A 23,355-nucleotide genomic window follows, 5' to 3' on the forward strand; every position below is an offset into this window, starting at 1 on the left:
GAACCTCACGTCTTGTCAACCCTTACAAGAAGGAATGCACCCATTGGATCTTCTTCCTATCTGTATCGCAGTGTATAGCAGTGTCTGCATGTGATACACTTCTCTACAGTGATACTGTATCATATGTTATCATACAGTATTATTCCAATGAATTTTAGCCTCAGGCAGCTGAGCCTTTCCCCAAGGTGTTTCTCATTGTCATACGAAAAATAATTCTCCTTGGAAAAATAATGAAAAATGTCATGCCAATACTCCTCCAATAATCAAGCAGCTTACTCGAATTTCAAAACTAGATAACAAAACTAATCAATCTGATAGAACAAAACACAGCCCTTATTTTGATATAGATCTCTGATTACTACTGTTTATGCACCAGCTAAATATTTCCGATACAAAAATTTTTTTACAGCTATTTAGAGTAATGAAAGGGTGTCTGCAAAACAAGAAATGAGAAATGAAGAAACGAAACAGAAATAGAAACGAAATTGGTGGAGTATAGCTGGAACCTGGATGAAACATATTGACCTGCGCATGCTTTTGTTAATTTGCTTTTGGTCTTGCCAATCCACAATCCAAGATCCCAAACAAGCTTCACACCAAATCATCCTGAGCAGAAATCATGTGATCCTCCATCATGTCCATCTTCTTTGGCTGCTGTCTGCATACCATGTGCTCAGTCAGGAAGAAACACTGATCGAGGTATTCTGTGAAGTGACCAAGTGACCAACACGTTTCATTGGGAAATGGTTTGGAAAGACTGTTAGTTAGTGATGAATACTTGACCCCCCCCCTCCCCCACCCCATGTATCTCATGGGGGCCATAAATAGCATTTAGCATTAGATGGGATTGATCGGGTGCTAAATCCTAAATAAGGCATTTTAAATAGAGTTCCTCAATCAGGTGGTTCTTGCCTGACAAACATGTGATTTCTTGTTGTTTACAGCGAGGCTACAGACCAGAAAATTGCTGTTCCGCTTGAATCCTACTTTTCCTTCAAACCAATTTCTGCAGTCCAGAATCTACCACAAGGGTTCGATTTCTATTTCATTTCTGTTTCATTACCTGTTTTCACATTTCTTGTTTTACAGATGCCCATAATGAAATCATTCAAGGAAATTTGAATTTCTGCATTTTACTCAAATTTATGTCGAGACTTCAAAGGTAAAATGATCTGATTGAAAAGTTGTAATGTACCTGCTGTGGTATTCTATCCATCTTAGAACTAATTACCATCATGTTAAAGGGACAACTTGGGTTTGGGATATGTTGGTTTTTTAGCAGGACCATGACTTATCCAAATAAAACAGGATAATTGAAAAGTCATTGAACTGCAATAAACTATGCACTAGACAGGGTGTTACCGTAGACCTGCCTGAAATTCACATGCCATGTCCAAAACTGCCTCGCAACACTGTCAAAGTTCATCATTAGAACTCAGCATTGGTGTGATACTACCGGTGGCAGCGCATGGTGGCAAGTTGGGTCATTATCCTCCTGGTCAGGTAATTACCATGCTCGAGTTGTCCCTTTAAGGGGATCCTCATATTCCTTCTTGATTGAAAAAATGTTGACGTGAATTCTGAGGAAAACGTCTGCAAGATGATATTGGGAGTGCAAAACAAATTGGAAGTAGTTGAAGCTTGTATTGATTTAGCGACAAAATATCACTTTTAGATTATGCTGCATTGTGTTTTTAAATTCCGTAATCTCAAAAGCAATGAATGATTTAAACAAATAGGATGTGATATCGGCAATAAAATATCCCAGGGAAATTGTGCTCACACGGTAGTTTTGCTGATCAACATCACTATAAAAAAACTTCTAAAGCCAACAGCGCTGCCTAGGGGAATTGGGAATTGGGAATTTGTAATTTGATTATCAAATTATTAATATTAAAATGTCGTACTGAAAGGAACTTGAAGCTTAGTTTTTATGCTTTTTCAATTATATCTATCTAGAATATTACAGTTGTAATGCCTAAACATGCTAAATGGCAAATATGGATTTCCAATAATATACTCCTAGAGAAAAACAATTGCATTTACCTCCTCGGTACGATTGGTTCATGCATCGATAATCAGATTGTCGACGCAAGGCCTGGTATTTTCAATCTCGAAATAGCCTGAGTTATAATGATAGACGATTGATTTCATTTTGACTGAACAATACAGATTATCGATATAGGCGAGTTTCAAAAAGCTAACTCTATACGACACTTCTATTTTACATTTCAAAGAATAAACAGTGACAAATCTTTTCAACTGAAATTCATGAGTATTAAATCGAATAAAAAAACGTAAATCAATGTTATAAAGCAATATAGCCTGAAAGGCGATGCTAAGCTCAGCTCTTGATACAACATATTTTGAAATCCTGAATTCTAACACACCTTGATTAACGAAGCATGTATTATACACTGTGCCTCGTTTTTGCGGCAGCGGTTGCGATATATCCATCGCGATGTGACAGTGCAATCGATGGATCGATGATGTTGCCAACTCGATAAATTTTAGGTGTGATAGAATTGAAATTAATACAGCACTGTCAGGTCTCTGTACTAAAATCGATACTGTCGGGTGGAGCTCGAATTCCACCGAAACCATCAGCAACAGCGCCTCAGGTTTAAGCAAACATTTTAGATCTATCCTCCATGCTTCGATTTCAGAACAGAAACCCACCAGAGCAGTGTTAATTCCTCGAATACTGCATTCACGGGTAAATAGGTCAAAGGCGACAAGATATAGCACTGTTTATTGGTCAAGGTTTGCTCAGCAACAGATTACTGTTATTGTCCAAACAAAACGAAACCAAATCCGTGACCTTTTCATTCAGCAGATCTCATCTACATGCAACCACACATGACATTTTAAAAACTCATTTCCTAAACTAAAGCGTGTGCCTACGGGCAAGTTTTAGTTCATCCGCACAAGATAACTCATCGATTTTCAATGCTTCTTATTCGTTCAAAACTGCTGCATCAGTATTTGTTTTGTTTTCAAAGTTTTTGTGATGTTATCTTGGTGAATGACAAAATATCAAATATTGGGAGGGGGAATGCGGATGATACTGGGTATTAAATCAGATTCTATTGGCCAGACTTATTAAACTTTCTTAATTCGAAGTGAGCATTGCTTTTCAAACACTTCTCATATTTTGCGAGATATTCAGAATTGAAAAGATAAAAGAGGGATCAAGTGTTCTTTTTAAACTATTCAGCAACACTTCTCAAAACCACCACCTCAGCCTCATCTAATATCAAATTTTTTTTCACAGCTTGTACACCAACAGAGACACAATCTAATCAATCAGTAATACTGGGGTAAAATTCAAAATGTCAGCGTGCCATAAAACCCAATAAAAGTTGCGGTCTGATGACTTTAGAACTGTCAATACTGATCGGGTCAATGAGACTTAAGTTGAGTAATAGTGCGGTCTACTATTTGATTACTTTTTTAGATGGCTTTTGGCTCTGTCTGTAGCTTTTAAAGTGAACCTATCCCTGCTGTTGGGTGGTGACTTCGTCCCCAAAAGACTAATTTGGGAGAAACGCAGACCACAGAATCTCTCTCACCAATTTAAGGCATCCATGTTGAATGGTTGGATTAGTAAGAAAGGATATGTATGATCAAGGTTCTATATTTTTCGAAATTGGCGAATAATGGTTTTGAATGTAATGGGAACCATGCAGCTTGAAGGCTTTGTTCAGCATTCACAAAATTTGTTTTAAGGCGTCGCAGAGGAACTAGCATGCTCACTTAAACTTCTAACAGGAGGTAAACCTTGTTAAGATGAATGAATGTTGACCAGAGAAAAGTGTTAAATAAAGTCCTCAAAGAGTACTTAGGCGTAGAAATTTTATCCATCATTGATAAAGAATTGATTTCAAACCCGTGGCAAATTCCATTTGGAGACAGTCTAGATCGATTATCGTGTCTGATGCAAAGATATTGATATCTCTGCCCACATGACCAAAATAGTTATCACTTGCGGGAGAGACTGAGTGGAATTTGGACAAATGTTGTCCATTTTTTTAGATTGGCAAGTCTGCGAGGCATTCCCCCTTCAGTGCTCCTATCGAGAAATAGGGGGCCTACAAGGTGGTCTAGGCTAATCAGTTTTTCTATTACAGTGACCCATGATTTCAGGCGATACCAATCGTTTTACCAGGCCGCATAGCGTTGTTTGTTGTGGTTTAGAGTCGCAAAATTCCTACCTTTTCTTGTGCTTTCTCTTCTCCTTCTTCTTCTTGTGTTTACGAGGCGAGTCAGATCTGAAATCACGACAGAAAGCGAAAATGAAACGATTAGAAAAAAACGATCGAAGCCATTCCACACACGAAGAAAACCCCATAGAAAATCAATCAGGAACTAAAATGGAAAATCGGGGAACTAAAAGCGTAATTGCCTGTGCTAACACTTTCTTAGATCGAGCCTTGTCTAATAGGAAAGGACAGAAAAGACAGTATAGGAAGTAAGGGAGAAATTTAGTACCACAGAAACCGTGCTTTGTCAAGGTCATAGTCAGAGGTCAAGGTCGAAACCATTTACAAATTATCCTCCATATTTCAGTTTCTTTCTGTCCATATGATTGCCCAACCTAGATTTCAAATTTGGTCGCCAATGACTTTTAACTGCCGTGGATTTTGATACAATGATAGAATTGTCTACCCTACTGCTGTTTAAAACTTTGAAACAAAATTTCGATGTCATTGTACTCTGTAGAAGATGTACATAATCGCTGATGATGGTGGCCATTCCTTATTGCCAACCCCACAAAATGTCCAAATAGCATTTCAACTGGGCTTCCATTCCAAATGTTTTCACTCCCCCCAAGATCCTTATCCCCAACACGGAGACAAAGCACTGTGTTGTGTGTTAATTTTGCCTTATCTGATGTTAAAGAAGACAGAAACAACAGAGGGAAGCTTTGGCAAATACCAGATTTGGCACAAGTCTGAATTGGGAAGCACCAAACTGGGCAAATACAAAAATTCGGCAATCATCAAATTTGAAGATGCTTATCAATCAATCAATACGGAGTCTTGTATAGCGCCAGATCCACCATGGAAATGGTGCTCAAGGCGCTGTTAAAAAGTTCACAAATGTCTACTTATCAACATATATTTTAGAAAAAAACTAAATTTCACCAATTTTCAACAGCTAAATTTAACAATTACCAATGAAATACCCAACTTGGCAAATGCCCAATTCAGCAAATACCAAATCTGGTATATTCCAAATTTTCAGTGCAGTTGGAAATTACAGTGACACCAGCATAAAAGAAGGACTACGTTATGTTTAAAGGGAATATTATGCCAGGATATCGGGTGGTTTGGGATGGTTTCAGCCAACACTGACTGGTGGCACCAGCATCAAACTATATTGCGTACACAGCAAAATATACATGTTTTGCACATCATTTATGTATGCTGGCACCCCTGGTGGCGGTGAGGCAAACTCATTTCAAAGCCATATTTTGTCTAGACATAATAGTACCCTTAAGTATCGTTATCCAGCCGACTGCTGAAGAAAAAGTTATCCTGAGTACTATAAAGAACAGGTGATCAAATACGACATGTCACACAATATCCTCGGCTTTTTTCGATGCTTGGAATATCCCGCATCCCCATCACCTCCATCTGTTTCATCTGTACAGCTGTATTCCAAGAACATAGCCTCCAGCAAAACAGTCCATCACACTCACTTTCCTACTTTGCCTCAATATTTTTTTATAAACAGGGATTTTGTAGGATCATTTTTGAAATAACGTGGCGATTTGGTTTTTGATAAAATAACTAGTGTACGAAGAGTTGAAACAGATTTGGAACACGAAGAATGAGAAATATTAGAAATGAGTGCAGCACTGTTTTGGCTGGAGGCTGAGTCATCACACTGCAACATCAGACTGAATATACAGGTTAGGGGCCTCAGTACAGGTCACGGGCCTCAGCAGACTCGCCTGAAGGCATTTTTAGAGAATGAATGGCAATCAAATGGGCCAAATTTCATCTGCCACACTAAAAAATTTAAGCAAGACGATATGTAGTGGTCCAAAACTGGTATATTCAGTGTCCACGAAGTCTATTGGTGCCCATAACTGCCATATTCAGATTCGAGCAAGTCTATCATGGCCCATAACTAGTATATTCATTCTAATGCACCAAAGTGGTCAAGACCACAGGGAAAATACTCAATGTGTTTGTGGTTGTTCTTACCTGATTATCTGCACAAACTGGGAGTGCATTTGAAAAAAGTATTTGCCATTTTTAGTAAAAGTGAAACATATGGGTCAAATGAAATGTTCAGATTACACAACAATTATTGCAGGAGGGTTTATTACCAATTATAATTGATGACTATATTCTAAAACTTCTGTGAAGTTTAAACTCTCTTTTTCAAGAATGATCAATGACTTTTGCTACTGTAAGTTTTTGATCTACTTGTAAAATCTAACATTATTAATGCAGGTGTAAGTACGTATTGGACAGCAATAATATCTTTTTTGACCAAACAGGATTGCTGATTTTCTGTTTCTCAAAGTGCTTGACTTTTTACCACTGGTATGCGCATAATTGAGAGCTTTTTTTGAAAAAAAGTATATTGTTTGTACAGTACTTTGTATTTGGGTCTGCAATATTGAACATTACCTTGTTACCACGAAAGCAAAGATGGTTAAGGCATTATATCTAAAAGCACATATTGCCCGAGATCAAAAAAGAAATTGCAATGCACAATCATGATAAATACAGAAAAAGACAGTTATAATAGGAAAATATGTTTGTCATTGGTAAAGAAAGGAATCATATAATTGCACATACATGTACATTGTACACAACAGTTGTGAATGAACCCCTTTGGCCTTTATAAAAAAGCGGATTCCCTTAAAAGGGAACGAGTGAGGGCAGATTTTTATCTATCTGCCTAAAAATCTATTTCCTGAAATGAAATGGATAAGCAGAACAACATTCACTACAATTCTAGCACTTTGATGGTTAATATGTCAATTTAAAATGGGATTATACTTATCATAAAACGACCAAGTCCACACAAAAAAATACAGCCTAAGTACATTTTTCAGTTTGGTGTGGTGCAGATTTATAGTAAACAACATAATGTGAACAAAAACACAGTTGTCATGCAAACAAGTGATCAAGGTACGTCCACAGACCATCTTCTTATTCAGTATCATATAGGAAATGTATAAAACACAAAATAAAGTTACCTGTCTACACAATGTGCCTGTGATTATGTCGTTAAATGAGAAATGTGAGATCCATCAGAGAAAGGGATAGCAAGCAGACAGTCCAAGGTCACAGGGTCAAGGTCACATGAAGGTCCAAGCAGAATGTGACCCAATTGAAGCCATAACACTTCTCTCTAATCTAGGATCGGCTCAAAGAACTTGAACACAATTTCAAAATAAAATTTGTACTTTTGTTTGAACCCAATTCAGCTTGAAATCTACTGCAAAGAATTAGGCTTTGAACATATTTAGCTGAGAATCCTATTGTAAAACTAGAACACATTTTAGCTTTTTAATTCTAGCTGTTTTGAATGGGGATGGAAAGAAACAAAGCAATGTGATATGGGAATGTACAGTATTTTTAAGGGCAAGGACAAACACAACTTATGCAGCAAGCAACTCTCAAGGAATCAGAATTGCTCAAACTTTCTTGTCCAGTTATCTGTTTGTAAACAAAAAATTACCCGACACTCACAAAGTCATCATAGACTAAATTACACCATTTTTTAAATTGAATGCTGGATGACCCAGACTTATTGGTCCAAATGACAAGACCACAGAACTAGCAAATTGAAATTTACCATTTCCTGTTGTTATCCAGCATTAACGAAGCGTTTTGTGAACGATAAGACAAATAATGAAAATTTACCTCAGGAAAAAATGTGGTTATCAAATGAGTGGTTGGTTACAGGGATGGAGGGGTATTCTTGATTGGGTAGGGGAGGGGATCTTTTGTTCTGACTAAAATAAAGGCCATTTTACAAGAAATGAAAATCCTTTGCCGCCTTATAGTAAATCCAAAAGAGTGGGATGCTGCTCCCTTTAATTTGATATAAGATGGCTGTTGATAAATCATTGTCAATACAATTCACCACTTGACAGCAACACAGGCAGCCATATTGAAACATCAAATGAAGTGTTCGACTATGATACACCTTAGTGAAGTAAAAGTCTCATACTAGGCAAGCTAATGCTTATCACACCATCATTGACACCACCCTACCTGTCAATTACGAAATCTGAGTGGGATATATGATGTCAATAGCATCAGCTTTAAAGACTGTACAAGACCTTACAACTCTGCCTTTCACAAATAAGGTTAGCATCATCCCACTTCTGCATGCAGAAAGTGATGAAAGAACACACCATTCTGGCCTGTCATCATCCTGAGGAAATCAGTGGTTAAAGTTCACTTCTCCAGCCCCGCAGACAAACCTATGAGACAGTTCCCCTCATTGGCTGAAGTACATGGTGCAAAATGAAATGCGCCCAATCAAGCGTCTCTAGCATCTAATTCTATGAAACACACTTTTCCATTGGTTGTTATCTTGCCAACGGAAAAGAAAGCACTGTTTTCTCAGAGGTCCGCACTTCATCCTGTAGTACTTACCTTAGTTCTCAGACGAGTGTCAGTTCTATTCATAAAATCAGATTAGAAGTACTGGAACTGCGGCCGACAGTTCAAACTCGGATGTTGGCTTTTTCCCCAGTACCTCAGCCAGTGGGAGGAAATGTCTCAGGGGTTCGTGTACAGGGCTGGAAAGCTGACATTACCCCTTGATTTCTTCAGAATGGCCCATCATGCAATGGACCCAACTTATCTTAAAGTAACAATCTCAACAAATGTCCTCTTTAAATCAAATTTGCTTCTGACATACTATCTACATGATTTACTAGCCTTCTGTGCCAAACTGAACATTCATCATGAATTTGAGAGAGGAATCCAGAGTTCTTTAAATCTGGCTGCATCAATAGCAAAATTTAATCGTGCTGAACCTAAGTTTGCTTTAGAAAAGGAAGCTGATGTAACTGTTAACCTCAACGTAGCAGATGTGAAAGTGTGACACAATAAAAATAGAAAAGCCATCACCAATAGTTTGAGACAGAGGATCAAGGACCAACACCTTGGTGGTTCTGTCCATGCAGTCATTGAAGTTGTCCATAATATATGTACACTAATTTAAGTTGTCCATAATGGACTCATTAAAAGCTGTCCATAAAGCACCCATCAAAGGGCAATCTGTTATCCCAGCCTCCACCAGTAACACCATCAACGCACCTTGTGAGCCAATGAGACAGGTCGCAACCATACCCCCCAAGGGTAGATTATATCAAATTACACTAAAATTTTGAAAATTGTCTGTGGAAACAGAAAAGTCATCATAACTTCATGTTAATGAGGACACGACAGCATGTGTCATCGATTAATGTCATTCTGAGCCGATTCCTACAGCTGTACCCCCTTCATTAGGGGCACATCATTTCAAAACCATTTTTTAAATTTTCGTTGACATTTTAAAAACGTTATCAGGAAATTTGGAATGAATTATTGTAATTATGACACGTTATGCAAAATCTTTAACGCTGATAAACTTTTGGAACAAAATTGTTGGCAAAATCTCCGAGGATAATTGGGCTGGGGTAAAATGCTAATGACACGAATGTTTTTAAAGGCACACTACATTATTGGTACCAGTTATGGTGAAGATATCATTATTTGACAAACTTATATCACAATCCAATGTTATCTGATTCAGGAAGCACTTCGGAAGATTATCAATCTGACCAGCTCCTCCATCACAGAAAAAAATGTGTAAATAAAAAACAGACCACCAAATATGACATAAATACATAGAGAATAAAACGAATTCCCAATTCTTTGGATCTTTCGAGGGAAGCAGTGAAGAACACACCGAAGATATACCAAATTCCCTGTTTTAAAAAAATCCGAATGCGGAGACCAGACCTAAATATCAGCAAAACAGCATTATTTAGAAGATGCTGTTTTGGTGACATGGAAAGACCACTTACCATGTTACTCTTCCAGAACTTGAAGGCATGTTACTCCTCCAGAACTTTAAGACATGTTACCCGTCAAGAACTTGAAGGCGTGTTACTCTTCCAGAACTTAAAGGTACGTTACTTTTCCAGAACTTGAATTCAGATTACCCTTCCAGAACTTGAAAGCACATTAACCTTCCAGAACTTGAAGCTTGTTACCCTTCCAAAAGTTGAAGGCTCGATCACTCATAAGTGGCAAATGTGATTTACTGGCGATTTTGGCGTGATGATCAAATATCAAGATATCAAATTAATGATCAGTACAATGGCACAGATGTATACACCTACCTTGAATCTTCAAACGCAGGGATGTGGAAACTCCGATATCATCAAAAACACCCATTTTGTGAATTGTCTTGCTCTCTATTCATGGTTCACATAGAGGAAGTTAGAAATAAACAGTGACTCCCTTTTTGGTCCTGAATTGGTAACTTTCATTCCATTTTACCTCTATAATCAGGACACCTCCTATTAGAGACGTTATTCATCAGTCCCAAGGTTATCCTAAACAGTGAGTTTCTAATGTACATTTCTTGCCAAAAAGGCATCAAAATATCCATTCTGAAGGTTGGCAGTCAGAAAAGGGTAGTTTTCCATACCTCTTTCCTATTGTTTGGATTTCCATACTTGATTATCTGGATAAGCTACAGTTCCAATCTCATGGAAAGAAACACACCAGAGAGCAAGGCATTTCATGATGTATAAAACAGACATGCAGGGATTTACAAAAATGTACCGAACGGAACATAAAGACACTAAGACACATAATTTGGTTATGTTCACATTGGATAACCAACAGCCCACCATTGTTCATGCTTCAAGAACACCCATATCATGCTTTGTTAATAAAACAGTTACAATCCATTAAAGATATATGCGAGATACGGTACTCAAAAAGAGAGGTGGCCGACTCAGGCAGTAGTTTATTCCCCTCATCAAATAATGCACCGTCTTCCTCCACAATATAAAAAAAAGATGTCGTCACTTACACTGCCCACTCGATGATGAAAAGAAAATGTGCATTACACGATTTCAAAGCAGCTATAACCGGAATTACACGTGGATAAGTTTTTTTCTAATAGGAGTTGTTGCCAACAGGGTTAAGATGACCAACGAGAAAAAAAACTTGGTCGACACTCATTTATGACCAAAACGTTGCCAAGTATGTGATGTCAGTGCCCAGGCTGCTGCTTTTTCACAAAAAATACTCTATTTTTGCTGATGTAAGACCATTTCTGATCATCAAAGAAGCTAGAAGATATACTGCACATGGTCGTTCGATACATTCAAAATGGTAAATTTGGATAGACAATGGGGTTAGTGATGCCAAGTTGTCCGATAGTCATGATATCATTTCCGGCTTGTCTTGATTTCTAAGTAATTCATGAAGTGGTCTTAGATCGGTGAGACTACAGTATCAGCCACATGTTACGCTAACCTGAGGACAAAAATACCTAAAGAAAAACCTGTATCTTCATAAAACTAATATCAAAATGTCGACAAAATTGGCCAGCACTTGTTTTTAGCAAACTAATCTCGAAAGTGTCTCCAAAGAAACATAGAAAGGCAGCCATTTTGAAATAAAGGATAAGATATATACCCAGTAATACACTTAATGGATTGGCTAAATTATTTTTTCACTTGAAACCAGATGTGCCCTCACTTATGCTCCTTGCTTGATGGAGGATATTGGCCAAAAACCTCCCTCGATGAGTAGGTGTGGTAGCCAAGGCACTTGTTTTTCACCTCGAGACGAAAATGTAGGCAGGTAATGGATTAGTTGAAACTTTTTCATAAGGAAATAAAGACAGTAGGTGATTTGATGAAACTGTCAGGTCTTCAGGCGGTATCATGTCTGCGATTGGCATCCTCAATTCATAGATGAAGCTGCATTGGCCTAGAGGTTAGTACTTTTGCCTGGTTCGAGTCTGGGCCTTGGGCTAAAAACCTAGGCTTTTTACATCCGTCCGATGGAACAGCACGTTGTGGTCTGTTGGTGTCTGTGTGTCAAGAGTTTTTTAAATCTCGGTAAATGATAGAAATCAACACATTTGTTCACATACTGCTAACCGCCTAATTTCACATTTAATTTTCGATAATTTTGCAATTAATTGTGTTCCGTGAAATAAAGATTGCAATAAAAAGTTATTGGACATGTTGGATAAACCAAAAAGAATTTTGTAATCCGTAAAAACAGATATTGTGAAATTTTTTGTTTTTTTTCTAAATTTGCTCTTTTTGCTGATTAAAGAGATTCAGAAGTGTGCCGTTTATAAAGTGCTATTAGTGGACAATGCACATCTCGTCCATAACTTGAGCATCATGATCAAAGAAGACCGTTCTTTTCCACCAGGCGGAACTTCAGTAACTCAGGGTATACCACACCCGTAATTAACCACGGAAACTCCGGCTTTGATGATGGAACACGAAAACGGCTGGATTTGACATGGAGATCCATTTAGATAGCTACGATCCATCATAAGCAGACAAGATGGCTATCACTACCTGGGGATGCGGGCAACGAACAACTCATCTCCGTGATTATCCCGGAGATTTATCCCGGGGATTATTCAAGATCACATGATGTCCGAGGAAGTGATTCCGAGACGAAATGCTGTTAGCACCAGATCTGGCATGTCGCTTTTAACGGGATAAAAATATCATTCTTCATCGCTTAATTGGAAACACAGGATGATGTCCAAAAAGTTGCTCATACTGTTCAAGAGACTAGAATGTTTTTTTCCACTGTAGGGTTATATTTTTACGAGGAATATGTCAAAGTTTACCTCCGATGGAAACATATCAATACAGTATGGGTTTTTTTCTCCTGGGTCGAAAATGTGGACAACAACATTTTCACCAATAAACTCAAATAATATTTCATTTCATCATGTTTTGGTATGATTCTCATTACGATACATTTGCCAACAGGCATGCACCACAAAACTTTTCACCCCCAATATGTTCATTATTTAGAGATGAAGGTTCCATCATATGTAAATAATTTGCCAAATCGTAGTTCTAAGAAGAACCTCTCCATGCCAGAATGTTCACTAGAATTCATAATTGGTCAACAAATAAAGAGCACATTCTCAACACCAAACTTATGTTTACTAGACATCATTTGAAAAGCAAATTGCTTAACGTGTCATATCTATTTCACATTAAGTACCATCAGATATCCTTGCGCAAAATTGATTTTATCTTATGTCTATATTTTGCCAAGTCATCGGTTCACATGGGGAAGTACCGCTCCTTACTAAAACATGATCTGAATGTTTCGTCAAAATTGATTGAAGAGATGGTTTTAAACGTGTTAAAGGAATTTTACAATTTTGACTAAAATAGCATCAAATACTCTTCAGGCAAGAATGATTATATCACACATGAATAATTTCCAGGGCCTGGTTGAACAAAACAATTTTGGTCACTAACGATTGCCTTAATTTGGCGTTAGCTCCATCAGTTAGGTTCATTAGATTAACAAGTACCTATCGAGACCTCTTTATACTCTCCTGGGCTGATTCAACATCATCACCGCGACTCCAGCAGGAATGAACTGACATCTACAGCCCAGTACAGACCGGCAATAACAGCTGGGTTTTCGACCCAGTGCGAAGCTTTTAGAGACAAACTCGACTTACACACGGTCCTGCATAAGATAAAGCTGTCACAACGCTATTAACTTCTTAATAATTCAAAATATCATGACAGCCAGCATTAGGAGTTCCCTCAATTAATTTCTGCGAAGGATTTTCCCATTGGCAATAACTTATGTCTCTTTGCAATCAACACTGAAGATTCACGAGATAAGGGCTGCAAAAATATGAAATTCGCAATGCAATTTTAACTTTTTGCAAAATGTGCAGGTGTTTTCACACGATTGTCATAAAGTAGTTTCGTGATTTGTGGGGAATCCATTATTCATTATCATGCTCATCAACAAAATATATTGGATTAAAATTTGCTCCGCAGCTTCTGCAGAAGATACAGGGATATTCCAATATCAGATGACAGATACTGATTCATCATCATCATTCACTAATGGTTAGCTAGTCGATTTCCATTAACCCGCTAAGATAATGATACCTCAAATGTGTACGCCATCATATCTAATGGTGGGTCAGGAAAAGTGAAATACAGTAATATACACAATGCTGTAGTGCAGTCAGATCTGCGGGGAAATTTGATATCATTCCACCCGAAGACTTCTTTACCTCTATACAGATCGATGTACATCCACATATACAAGCAATTAGGCCAAGTCCGCTTGCAGTGGTGTGAGAGGCGAGCATAAGGTTCTGGTCAATAATCAAGGTAATTACTGTGACTCCTCATCAAACCTGCCATCAGGCTCATGTATGACAGTCACCATACAGACAGGTCAAAGATCTGGTTGTACTTCCTGGGTATTATTACTCAACAAAGGTTTATCATTTGGCTTAAGAGCACTTTCAGTATTAGAAAGAAATACTTATGCAGTCTTTATGGATTCTTGTATCGACAATCTTCTTATTGCTCCTAACTAAAAGATTTCTGAATCACACAGAAATTATCTTCGAAGGTTAGATTTGATAAACCTATAATCATGACCATTCATTGGAAAGCTCTCGTGGAGTGCTCTCTGATGGTTTTGCATCATGATACATTCTCTTTCTCATTTTCTGACCCATTCAAACCAGCTGTAGTCCGGATGTCTTTAGCTACAACTAATGCAGTAGCCATTAGCAGGTCCATGAGTAATGACCATTAGCACTCTCAGCTACCAGGCATCACCGAAACAAGCGATCATAACAATTTGATCCAAGCTCTAAGGCTCCTTCAAGGGAATCCCTTAAAGTATCCCTTAAAGACACAGGTGAGGCCAGAAGGTCTTCAAAGGGATACTAACAGCATCTCTGGAACAGTCGTAGTTCATTAATAGTGTTTACCAAAGCATGAGCTAGGGTGTCCGATTTTAAAGTGACTAATAAGGAACTAGCTATGGTTTAAAAAAGTAGGACAATACCGAGATTGAAGAGAAACCTATTTTTACACAACTTAATCTGGCTCATGCCAATAGTCTCTCTTAACATGTTCAACTTTGTATGAAGGATGGATCACAGGCACGTGAATGCCGCCAGCCATTGTCTTTTGATGGAAACTACCCGGTGAACACTTTCCCAGGCATCGTAAAACACCAAGTTTTTGTAGGGGTTTATTTTTGCAGATTTTGCAAAAAAAGATCTTTTGATGGGAAAAACCGGAAGGAATTTCATTATCGAACAAAGTAAAATTCTGAAATATTCTTTTGAGGATTTCCTAAATCACAACTATAAAGAGGTGCTAAAATTTGATACTTCACAGAACCATAGATTATAATATTGATTATATTCATGTATAAAGCAAGGAAATTTAAATATGAGTGCCTTATGCAAGTCACAAGATTCAAGGATAAACTTCAGCTTGGCTGACAAAAGCTGGTCACACGAACCTAAGAAATCTTTGTGAGATGATGTCAATTATAGCATCAAAGAAATGAAATTATGTCAGTAAATCAGGCGTGGTGCAGATGGAAATGACATAACTGGGGCATAATGAGAGGGCGCAGTGCTCACCTGACGAACTTGCTTCGTGGTGGCATCATTTATTTTGTGAAATTACAAATCTTTTTGATCGAGGATGTTCTTCACCACGGGCGTATCATTGTGAAATCTTAAGAGGGTGTAATCCAATAATTAATGTCTCAAAATACCAAATGAAACTCAATTTTGAATTTGATTTTCAGTTGACTGTATTTTAAGACTTTGTTTTGAAGAAGTGTGATACCCTATTAATAGTTTGGAATAAAATATCTGACTTAAAGATGTCTTTTGATGGATTTCAATTTAGAGCCATTCTCTTAACATAGAATGATTTTAAATGCCAATGCAGAAATTATTTCCAAACAAAACAGTGGTTTTCGGTAAGCTAAAAGGTTGAAATCAAATCAGTATTTTGCGAAGTGTTGTTCAGCAAAGATGCAAATGACATTTAAGAAATTTTAAAAGGTTAATGATTCTTCTGAACTAAGTGCAAAGATTTCCCGAAAACTGTGCCTTCAACCAGAAGTCAATCTCAAAAATTCAATTTTAAAACGGCAGATTCGAATACGGCACTTTACGCTGAGCAGCAAACTCGATCAGTCGTAATCTTATTAATGATAGATTGAAGGAATCGACTGCAATGATGGAAGTTAAATGAGGTGGAATTGAGGACAATCCATCGAGTGGATGATTTTATAACCATAACTATAAAATTCTAATGAATATTATTCAATAAGTGATCCACTTGACGAGCGATGATTGGATTTTAATGGCAATTGATACATCAATGTTTTTGACCTGTTGCATTGAACCAGGAGCAGGCAACACCAAAAAATGAGAGTGAAATTAAAAATAGAAAGACACTTCACCATTTAAGGAAAGTGTTAGAGCAGAGTGGATTTCCCGTAAGATGCATCGAACACGAAATTGAAGTCATCATTGGCTTGATTCCTTTTAAATTTGGCTTTCATAGGCATTATCAGACACTCTGCACCAGAATTTCACTTTATTCAAGTCACTGTTAATGATATGCAAAATGATTGATAGTCATCCACGAAACTGAGCAGGTGAAAATTTATCGTACGATTGACTTACAAAGAAAATGACATTTTCAGTCTCGCATGTCTGGGACATTGATAAATTTGATTGTGATTCATTTAAAGCTATAGTTGCACCACTAGAATGTGAAGAACTAGAAATAATTCAGCAATCAGCAAAGATCACCTCAAAGTGACCTGCTCCTATAGCTTTTCATGATGACCCGTTAATTTTGGGTGCATAATAGCATAACAGCATTACAGCAATTTTTTTATTTCTATTTACTAGAGCCACTACAAAATACAATGAACAAGGAAGAGTGTAGGTCTTTGATATCACACATTTTAAATGCTTCATATCATAAATTAGCAGCCATATTGCCAATAATTTGAACGAATTACCATCTCATGTCATCAATGCTTGTGACGAACTATAACACTGTTATTTTCCACTCGAAGAGTTACGTTTGTAGATTGTCTTCAACTGAGGGCTGATCGTAATTTCGTGACTCAAATGGAACGAAATGCATCATGATTGGGTAATCACAGGCAGGAAATAGGAGTGCAACGTTTCAATAGGCACAAAAGTCCCTACACTCAAAGGAGCGCGTGGAAATTCAATCGCATCACATATTCCAATTTTCAATCCATGCCTTTAAAAGGTTCGGCTCAAAAATGATAATTAAATCAGATGTGATGGCAATGTGCGAGTTTTTTCTGTAAGTCTTTGATGATGATGGATGCGGTTTGGTTCAGATGTTTCAAAAGCAGGCGAGTGATGATGATGGGGAGGTGCGTGTATCCCGTTTTCATCTTCCGATATTTCACCTGACTTCCCAACAATCACCCAAGCAGCATAACTCATAAGCTGGGCATTTCAAATCACAACCTCATGTCTTCAAGATAATCAGATATCCAGTCATGAAGTCATGCACACAGTGGTAACAGCAAGCATTAATTTCTTGAGAGCATGTACCATTTATTCGGAAATATTTGTGACCATTTTATTTTGTGGTTTGGTGACATTGCAACTTTTGCGTACTTATAACTTAGCATTTTGACAAATCTCGATCTGAAAATGATATCTGATAGATTTTCATTTTGCGAATATCTGTAGACACAAAAATAAAATATATTTCTGGGTTGATTGTATCAAAGACATTTCATTAAAAATAATCCAAACACAAACATTTTTAATATAAGGAGTCTGATATGACGTTTATATGCGTAGACTTTAATGGATACTCGAAATATCAAATATTGGAAAACATGACAAGAGATTTACACTTATTTGAAAAAAACCCTCATTTCTGCAGATAAATGGGCTTGAAAATCTAACTTTATTGGGAGCAATAACACAGTTATGACAGATGACATTTTTTTTGCTTTGTTCCAGAACAGAGCACAAGTAAAGAACCAGAGAGCATAGCTTTTGCCAATAAGACAATTTATCATTTTAGATTATTATATCTATCATGTCTATACCCCTGGGCAGAAGATGTGACCAGCTGTAGTATAGATCTGGATGTCGCATTTGGGGAAAGGGGAAAAGGGGGAAATGTGATATTTTTAAAAAGGAAACTTTTTGAAAAATGATTTAACGAGTAACCTTAAACATGTCTAGAGGTGTTTAGATACCACTAAAGTAACCTACTGTGTTACACAGCAAACAAAGCCTTTCTACAAAGTTGTCTAACTTTGGACAAGGTTATCTCTCTACTACTCAAAAGAGTGATGTATTCCAAAGCCCATATATCAGTCAATTTTTAAGAGATTGCCAAGTATCATACATCATTCTGAAGACAACTGTGTGAGGAACCATCCCATACTAATAACGCATTTTCAAAATTTTTCCACATTTGAATACTTTAGTTAGAGCTGTTGACACATATTATTGAATTCTGATCAGGAATGCATTTTCATCGATACACACTGTTTATCAGACATCTTGAATGCAACATCAATACTTAAGTGACAGGCGTCAAACAGACTACACAAGTGGTTACCTGTCTTCTTTCAACATGTCAACTACCTGTCAATTATCAATTAGCGCATTGATTGGCAGCTATCAAAAAGCAATTCATACACATTCAATCCAATATGCGATACGATAACCTTTCATTGATATTCTTGGAAGGCAGCAGTTTTGATTGAACATGCAGGGTGGAAAAAGCGTATATTGTGAAAACATTGCAAGACTGCATAATCACTTTAACATTTTTTCTTTTTTCTTTTGGTCCAGAAATGGTTTAGCCAATTTTGAATGCTTTTATTGTCACATACCACCTTCATAATCCTCATGCCATTCGGCCTTGAGGTATGATAGTCAAACAGATTGTCAAAGTCATAACATTTCTAAATATATGAAATTCAATTCAAACCCCAGAAAGTAATTCCGTGTTTAATTTCTCCAACAAAAGCTTTACCGTAATGGGCTTTTAACAATCTCACTATAAGTATTGCCACTGTTCAACAAAAGTACCAAATAAGAAGAAAATCCGAGAAATATGTGACGGAGGGCTGTATATGACTAAGTTGGTTACAGAAATCTTGTTATAAACTGTGTTCTCTATTATCCTATTACTAGTCAACGAATGTGTAAAGAGCTGAATCAAGTATTCTTAAAGGGACAAGACAACAAGAGCATTTTAAGTAGCATTAAAGATTTGGCCAAAATAGCTACAGGAAACCAAGATATTGCCTTTTTTATGACGAGATATCAGGTACCCCACCCCATTCCCCTCATAACTGATAGCCTCTTCAATGTTTGCATTTTCAACTGAAATCAACTCACAATTCAAGCATCTAATCACACAAAGACATTCCAAGTCATGTGAAATTTAGGGGTGAATCAATGTGACCCTCTCGCAGTGTCTATTTTCATTACAAATAGACTTAGTCTATTTCAAAACCAAACTCTAGTTTTTGACATTTCCCAGAACATTTCAAAGTCCAATCTTTAGTAGATGGAGGTGATGGCCGGGAGTTCGCCTACTCAAATTCAATCTCTGAATATCGCCATTTTAAAAGATTAGACCAAAAGGTTTAGTTGAAAGAGGTAACAAAAAGCATAAAGTATACCAAAATGGTGTCTTCTGAAGCTGTACCTTCCATTAGTATCACAATCTGATATCTCTCAGTTAAACAAAACGGAAATTTTTTATCCTAGACAAGTACCTTAAGCTGAACAGATTTATCATTTGGCAAGAGCAATTCTTGGGATTATAAAATCGAAATCGGCTTGGCAGAAAAACCAATTGATATTTATAATAGGCTTGGCGAGAAAGGGTTTGTAACAAAGGGTGAGATCCCTGCCTATTGTTCGCTGCATGCTTTAACATTGTGGCTTGTGTGGACTGAAAAAGAGAAGCATATGATGGGCTCAGCGAGGTTCTTCAGGTATCTTAGTGACCAGCATGACCGGAAGAGAAAGGGTTGAGGGAGGCACATAAAAGCCAAGTCATAGCGTGGCTTGATAGATACTTGGGGATTGTTGGTCTATATACTATCCTCCTTTAATGTTTAAAGCATATCACTTTGGCTGCTTAAGCTGGTTATCCATTCTATTCATTGCCAATATATATGTACAATGACTCATAGCTGTTGCCATACCAAGTTAAAGACACAGCCTCAGCCATCAGCTTTTTCCAAAAGGCGTGGTTAAAACCACTGGTCATCCCCCAGAAATTCTTAGGGATCCATGAACTATAAGGAAACACAAAAGTTCAGTTATCCAATATAACATTTCCATTTATTCCCATGAAATCAGCTGCCCTTGACAGACCCTCTACAGGCCCTGCGGCAGCTCAGGGAGGGAGGGTGGGGCATACACTTGCCAGACAGGTTACATAGTCTGTACTAAAACACCGTGGCCAACAGCAAATTGTTTTCAAACCTTTCCTCGAGTCAAATATATACAAAATATTTCACGGCCAATTGGTATTTTTTATGACCCTAAAACCTAAGTATTCCACATTCAGAACTGCCCCTTGTATCAAATGTCAAAGGTTGTCTACTTTGGCTATTACTTTTTTAACCAGGACATGCAATCTTGTCTCGACTTTTCACCCAATGTCAAAATCCATATCCAGATACAAAATATACAAAAGCCCTACGTCTACACAAGAATCGCTATAATATAGATACGGGGAGCTTTTAGAGTCAAAGAAAACTGCACCATTAGGTTGGGAATGAGAGAGGACCAAAACGTTTTTGATATGCAAAAGTACTGAACCAAATATATCATCAGACAACTACTCCATATCCTGACATAAATGCTGATTTTATAGAGTGAAAGAAATATGACATTTGTTATGGATGTTTAAAATGTCTGGCGCATCAAACTGCCATGTCCTGTGTGACAAACTTATTAACTAATGCCGCTTCTTTGAATAAATATATCAACCAATCGTGTAATGCACATTTTCAACAAACAGCAGTAAACACAAACACCAAAACGATTTAATTGTTTGGTCAACGAAAAGCAATGGCGCCATCCCCATTAACCCACTCTTCTAGATGACATCAATATAGATGGATCCTCATCTCGATGGCCTTATGGCTAAGGTGTCTGCCTCATTAATGGAAGGTCAAAGGTTTGAGCCCTGCTGGTAGCTCTTTCTGATGCAGTTGGTTGGTAGCCACCCGCTAGTTGAATATAGCGTACTATTCAAACTGCTTACTTGCCAGGCTCCAGGCATTAGATTGGAACTTGGAAATAAAGAGTGTCTCATAAGCCAAATCTTACTGGGCCTTTCACTAGGGGTGACATAATGATAAAAAAACTTCTTTATACACCAATTTTCCCCTATTCTAATTGTTTCATGGTAAAATAATTGATGAAAATGTTTAACACAAATTAAAATCAGTTTTAAAAGGTGAACATCAGCATTGGACAGAACCTGGAACTGGACTTTACCTGTTTTACCAAACAGGCTTTTTAACATTTAAACTTCGTATATCATTGGCAAAGGAATAAAATAAATCAGTAAAATAAAGACCTATAACACACTCAGAAATCAAAACCATCAATACAACCAAAAGGGCAAAATAAGTGGGAAGTTACCTCAGAAAAGATGTCAGGATTATTTGAAACTAATCAGTATAACACGCCTCAATTAAGAAATGATAGATTTGACACCTTTTCTCTCTATTGTCTTATTCTTTGCTTTACCAGGTTTATGAAAGAAAGCGACCATCTAGCCACGGGAGGGCAACTCAGTAATGATAGGAAAATTGTCCAGATGCACAAGAAATCGTAACAATCGAATCAAAAATTTGTAATTTTGAATGCTCTCTCCACTGCCATTTATCATAGTATTTTTCTCTTCAACAAATGCTTTTTGTATGATAAGATAACCACAAAAGCTCTTTGCAGTAAACCTAAAAGTCATACCCTTGATATTTTGATAAATTTAGAATGAAGTTCACAGAGATTCGATTGATTATCATAACTCTTGTGCACTCCTAACCAATTTTCATATCACGAGATAGAAAAAAAACAACACATTTCGTACATTTCAAGTTGAAGCATGAAGAAGAAAGAAAAACAAAATAGTAAACAACAATTATCTATCAATATGGGGATGGACACAAAATATTTCAAATAGGTTATCATCAGTCAAGAAACACAAAGTCACATTCACTGAAAGACTCAAGCTGCAACAAGTCAAACTGCTCAGACTATTAAACAACAGACAGCTAGGCCAATAAGCAGTTATTGACTTAACATTAAGACAGAAGTGAATCTCATCCTCTTTGCTTTTAATATCAAAATGATTGAAGTTTACAAACCAAGGATGACGGTATTGAGTGGTTGACCTTTCGTTTAAGGAAGTAAAATATAAACCATAGATTGAAATAAATCTTTTCCAATATGTCTAATTTGATGTTTTTTGAAGCTCAATTTTTATAACCAATTATTTTTTTGTGGAACATAAGTTCTTTAAATTTTTTTCTCAAACTTTTAACATACTAAAAAAATACAATGTTTTCGTTGCAATTTTAAATGCATAGAACAATATTATTCTGAAATGTTTCGATTGAATAATTAAGTACCAAATCAATGCCACCTACCCGATCTAGGTCAGAATCTTAGCTGCCACAGCACAAACTAGTTCAGAATCTTCCCCACCACTGCTCATAAGTTCAACTCGCTGCAACGCATTCGATGAGTTGTGACCGAGAAGTTTCGTTTATTTCATAATCAATGCTTTTCAAAAGATAATTTGACCCAATATCGTTTTGAAGAGTAGCCAAGTTTCGTGCAAAGTGCCAAGACATGGTTGAAGTGATATTGGAATTGTGCAAAAGATATATACATATGTAGACCAGTGCAACAACTAGGGTGGAGATGCATCTACGACAAAGAAAATGTTCAAGTAATCAATGGAAAGATAAAATAAATGACGAACACTGCTCATCTGGGTTAGATATTCAGTTGAATATGACCAGATCATGAAAAACCCTGTTCCCCATAGCTCTATTCAGAAAAGAAAAAGAGGGGCAGAGCTAACATTTTTTGCAAGCTCAGAAAAATAATAACGATTTTTTCTTCAAATATCTTACATCAGTTTCGCCCTTATATGTACTTTAGAGACAGACGTAGAGTCAACTGGTAGCATTTTAAGGTGATTAGAATGACTCAGGAAATTCCATTTCACCCAAAAGA

At 37.1% G+C, this 23,355-nt stretch overlaps 1 protein-coding gene across 4 annotated transcripts in view; it reads right to left on the reverse strand.

Annotated features, from left to right (window-relative positions):
* The window catches only part of LOC135482750 (serine/arginine repetitive matrix protein 2-like), a 190,817-nt gene that overhangs the window by 18,934 nt on the left and 148,528 nt on the right, over positions 1-23,355 (reverse strand). For all 4 annotated transcript variants that reach the window (XM_064763091.1, XM_064763092.1, XM_064763090.1 and 1 more), the window contains one exon: positions 4,215-4,271. In XM_064763091.1, coding sequence (XP_064619161.1) covers positions 4,215-4,271 — 57 coding nt within the window. The remainder of the gene's footprint in view (positions 1-4,214; positions 4,272-23,355) is intronic.

The sequence above is a fragment of the Lineus longissimus genome, chromosome 2, assembly GCF_910592395.1.
Source record: "Lineus longissimus chromosome 2, tnLinLong1.2, whole genome shotgun sequence".
NCBI classification, from domain to species: Eukaryota; Metazoa; Nemertea; class Pilidiophora; order Heteronemertea; family Lineidae; genus Lineus; species Lineus longissimus.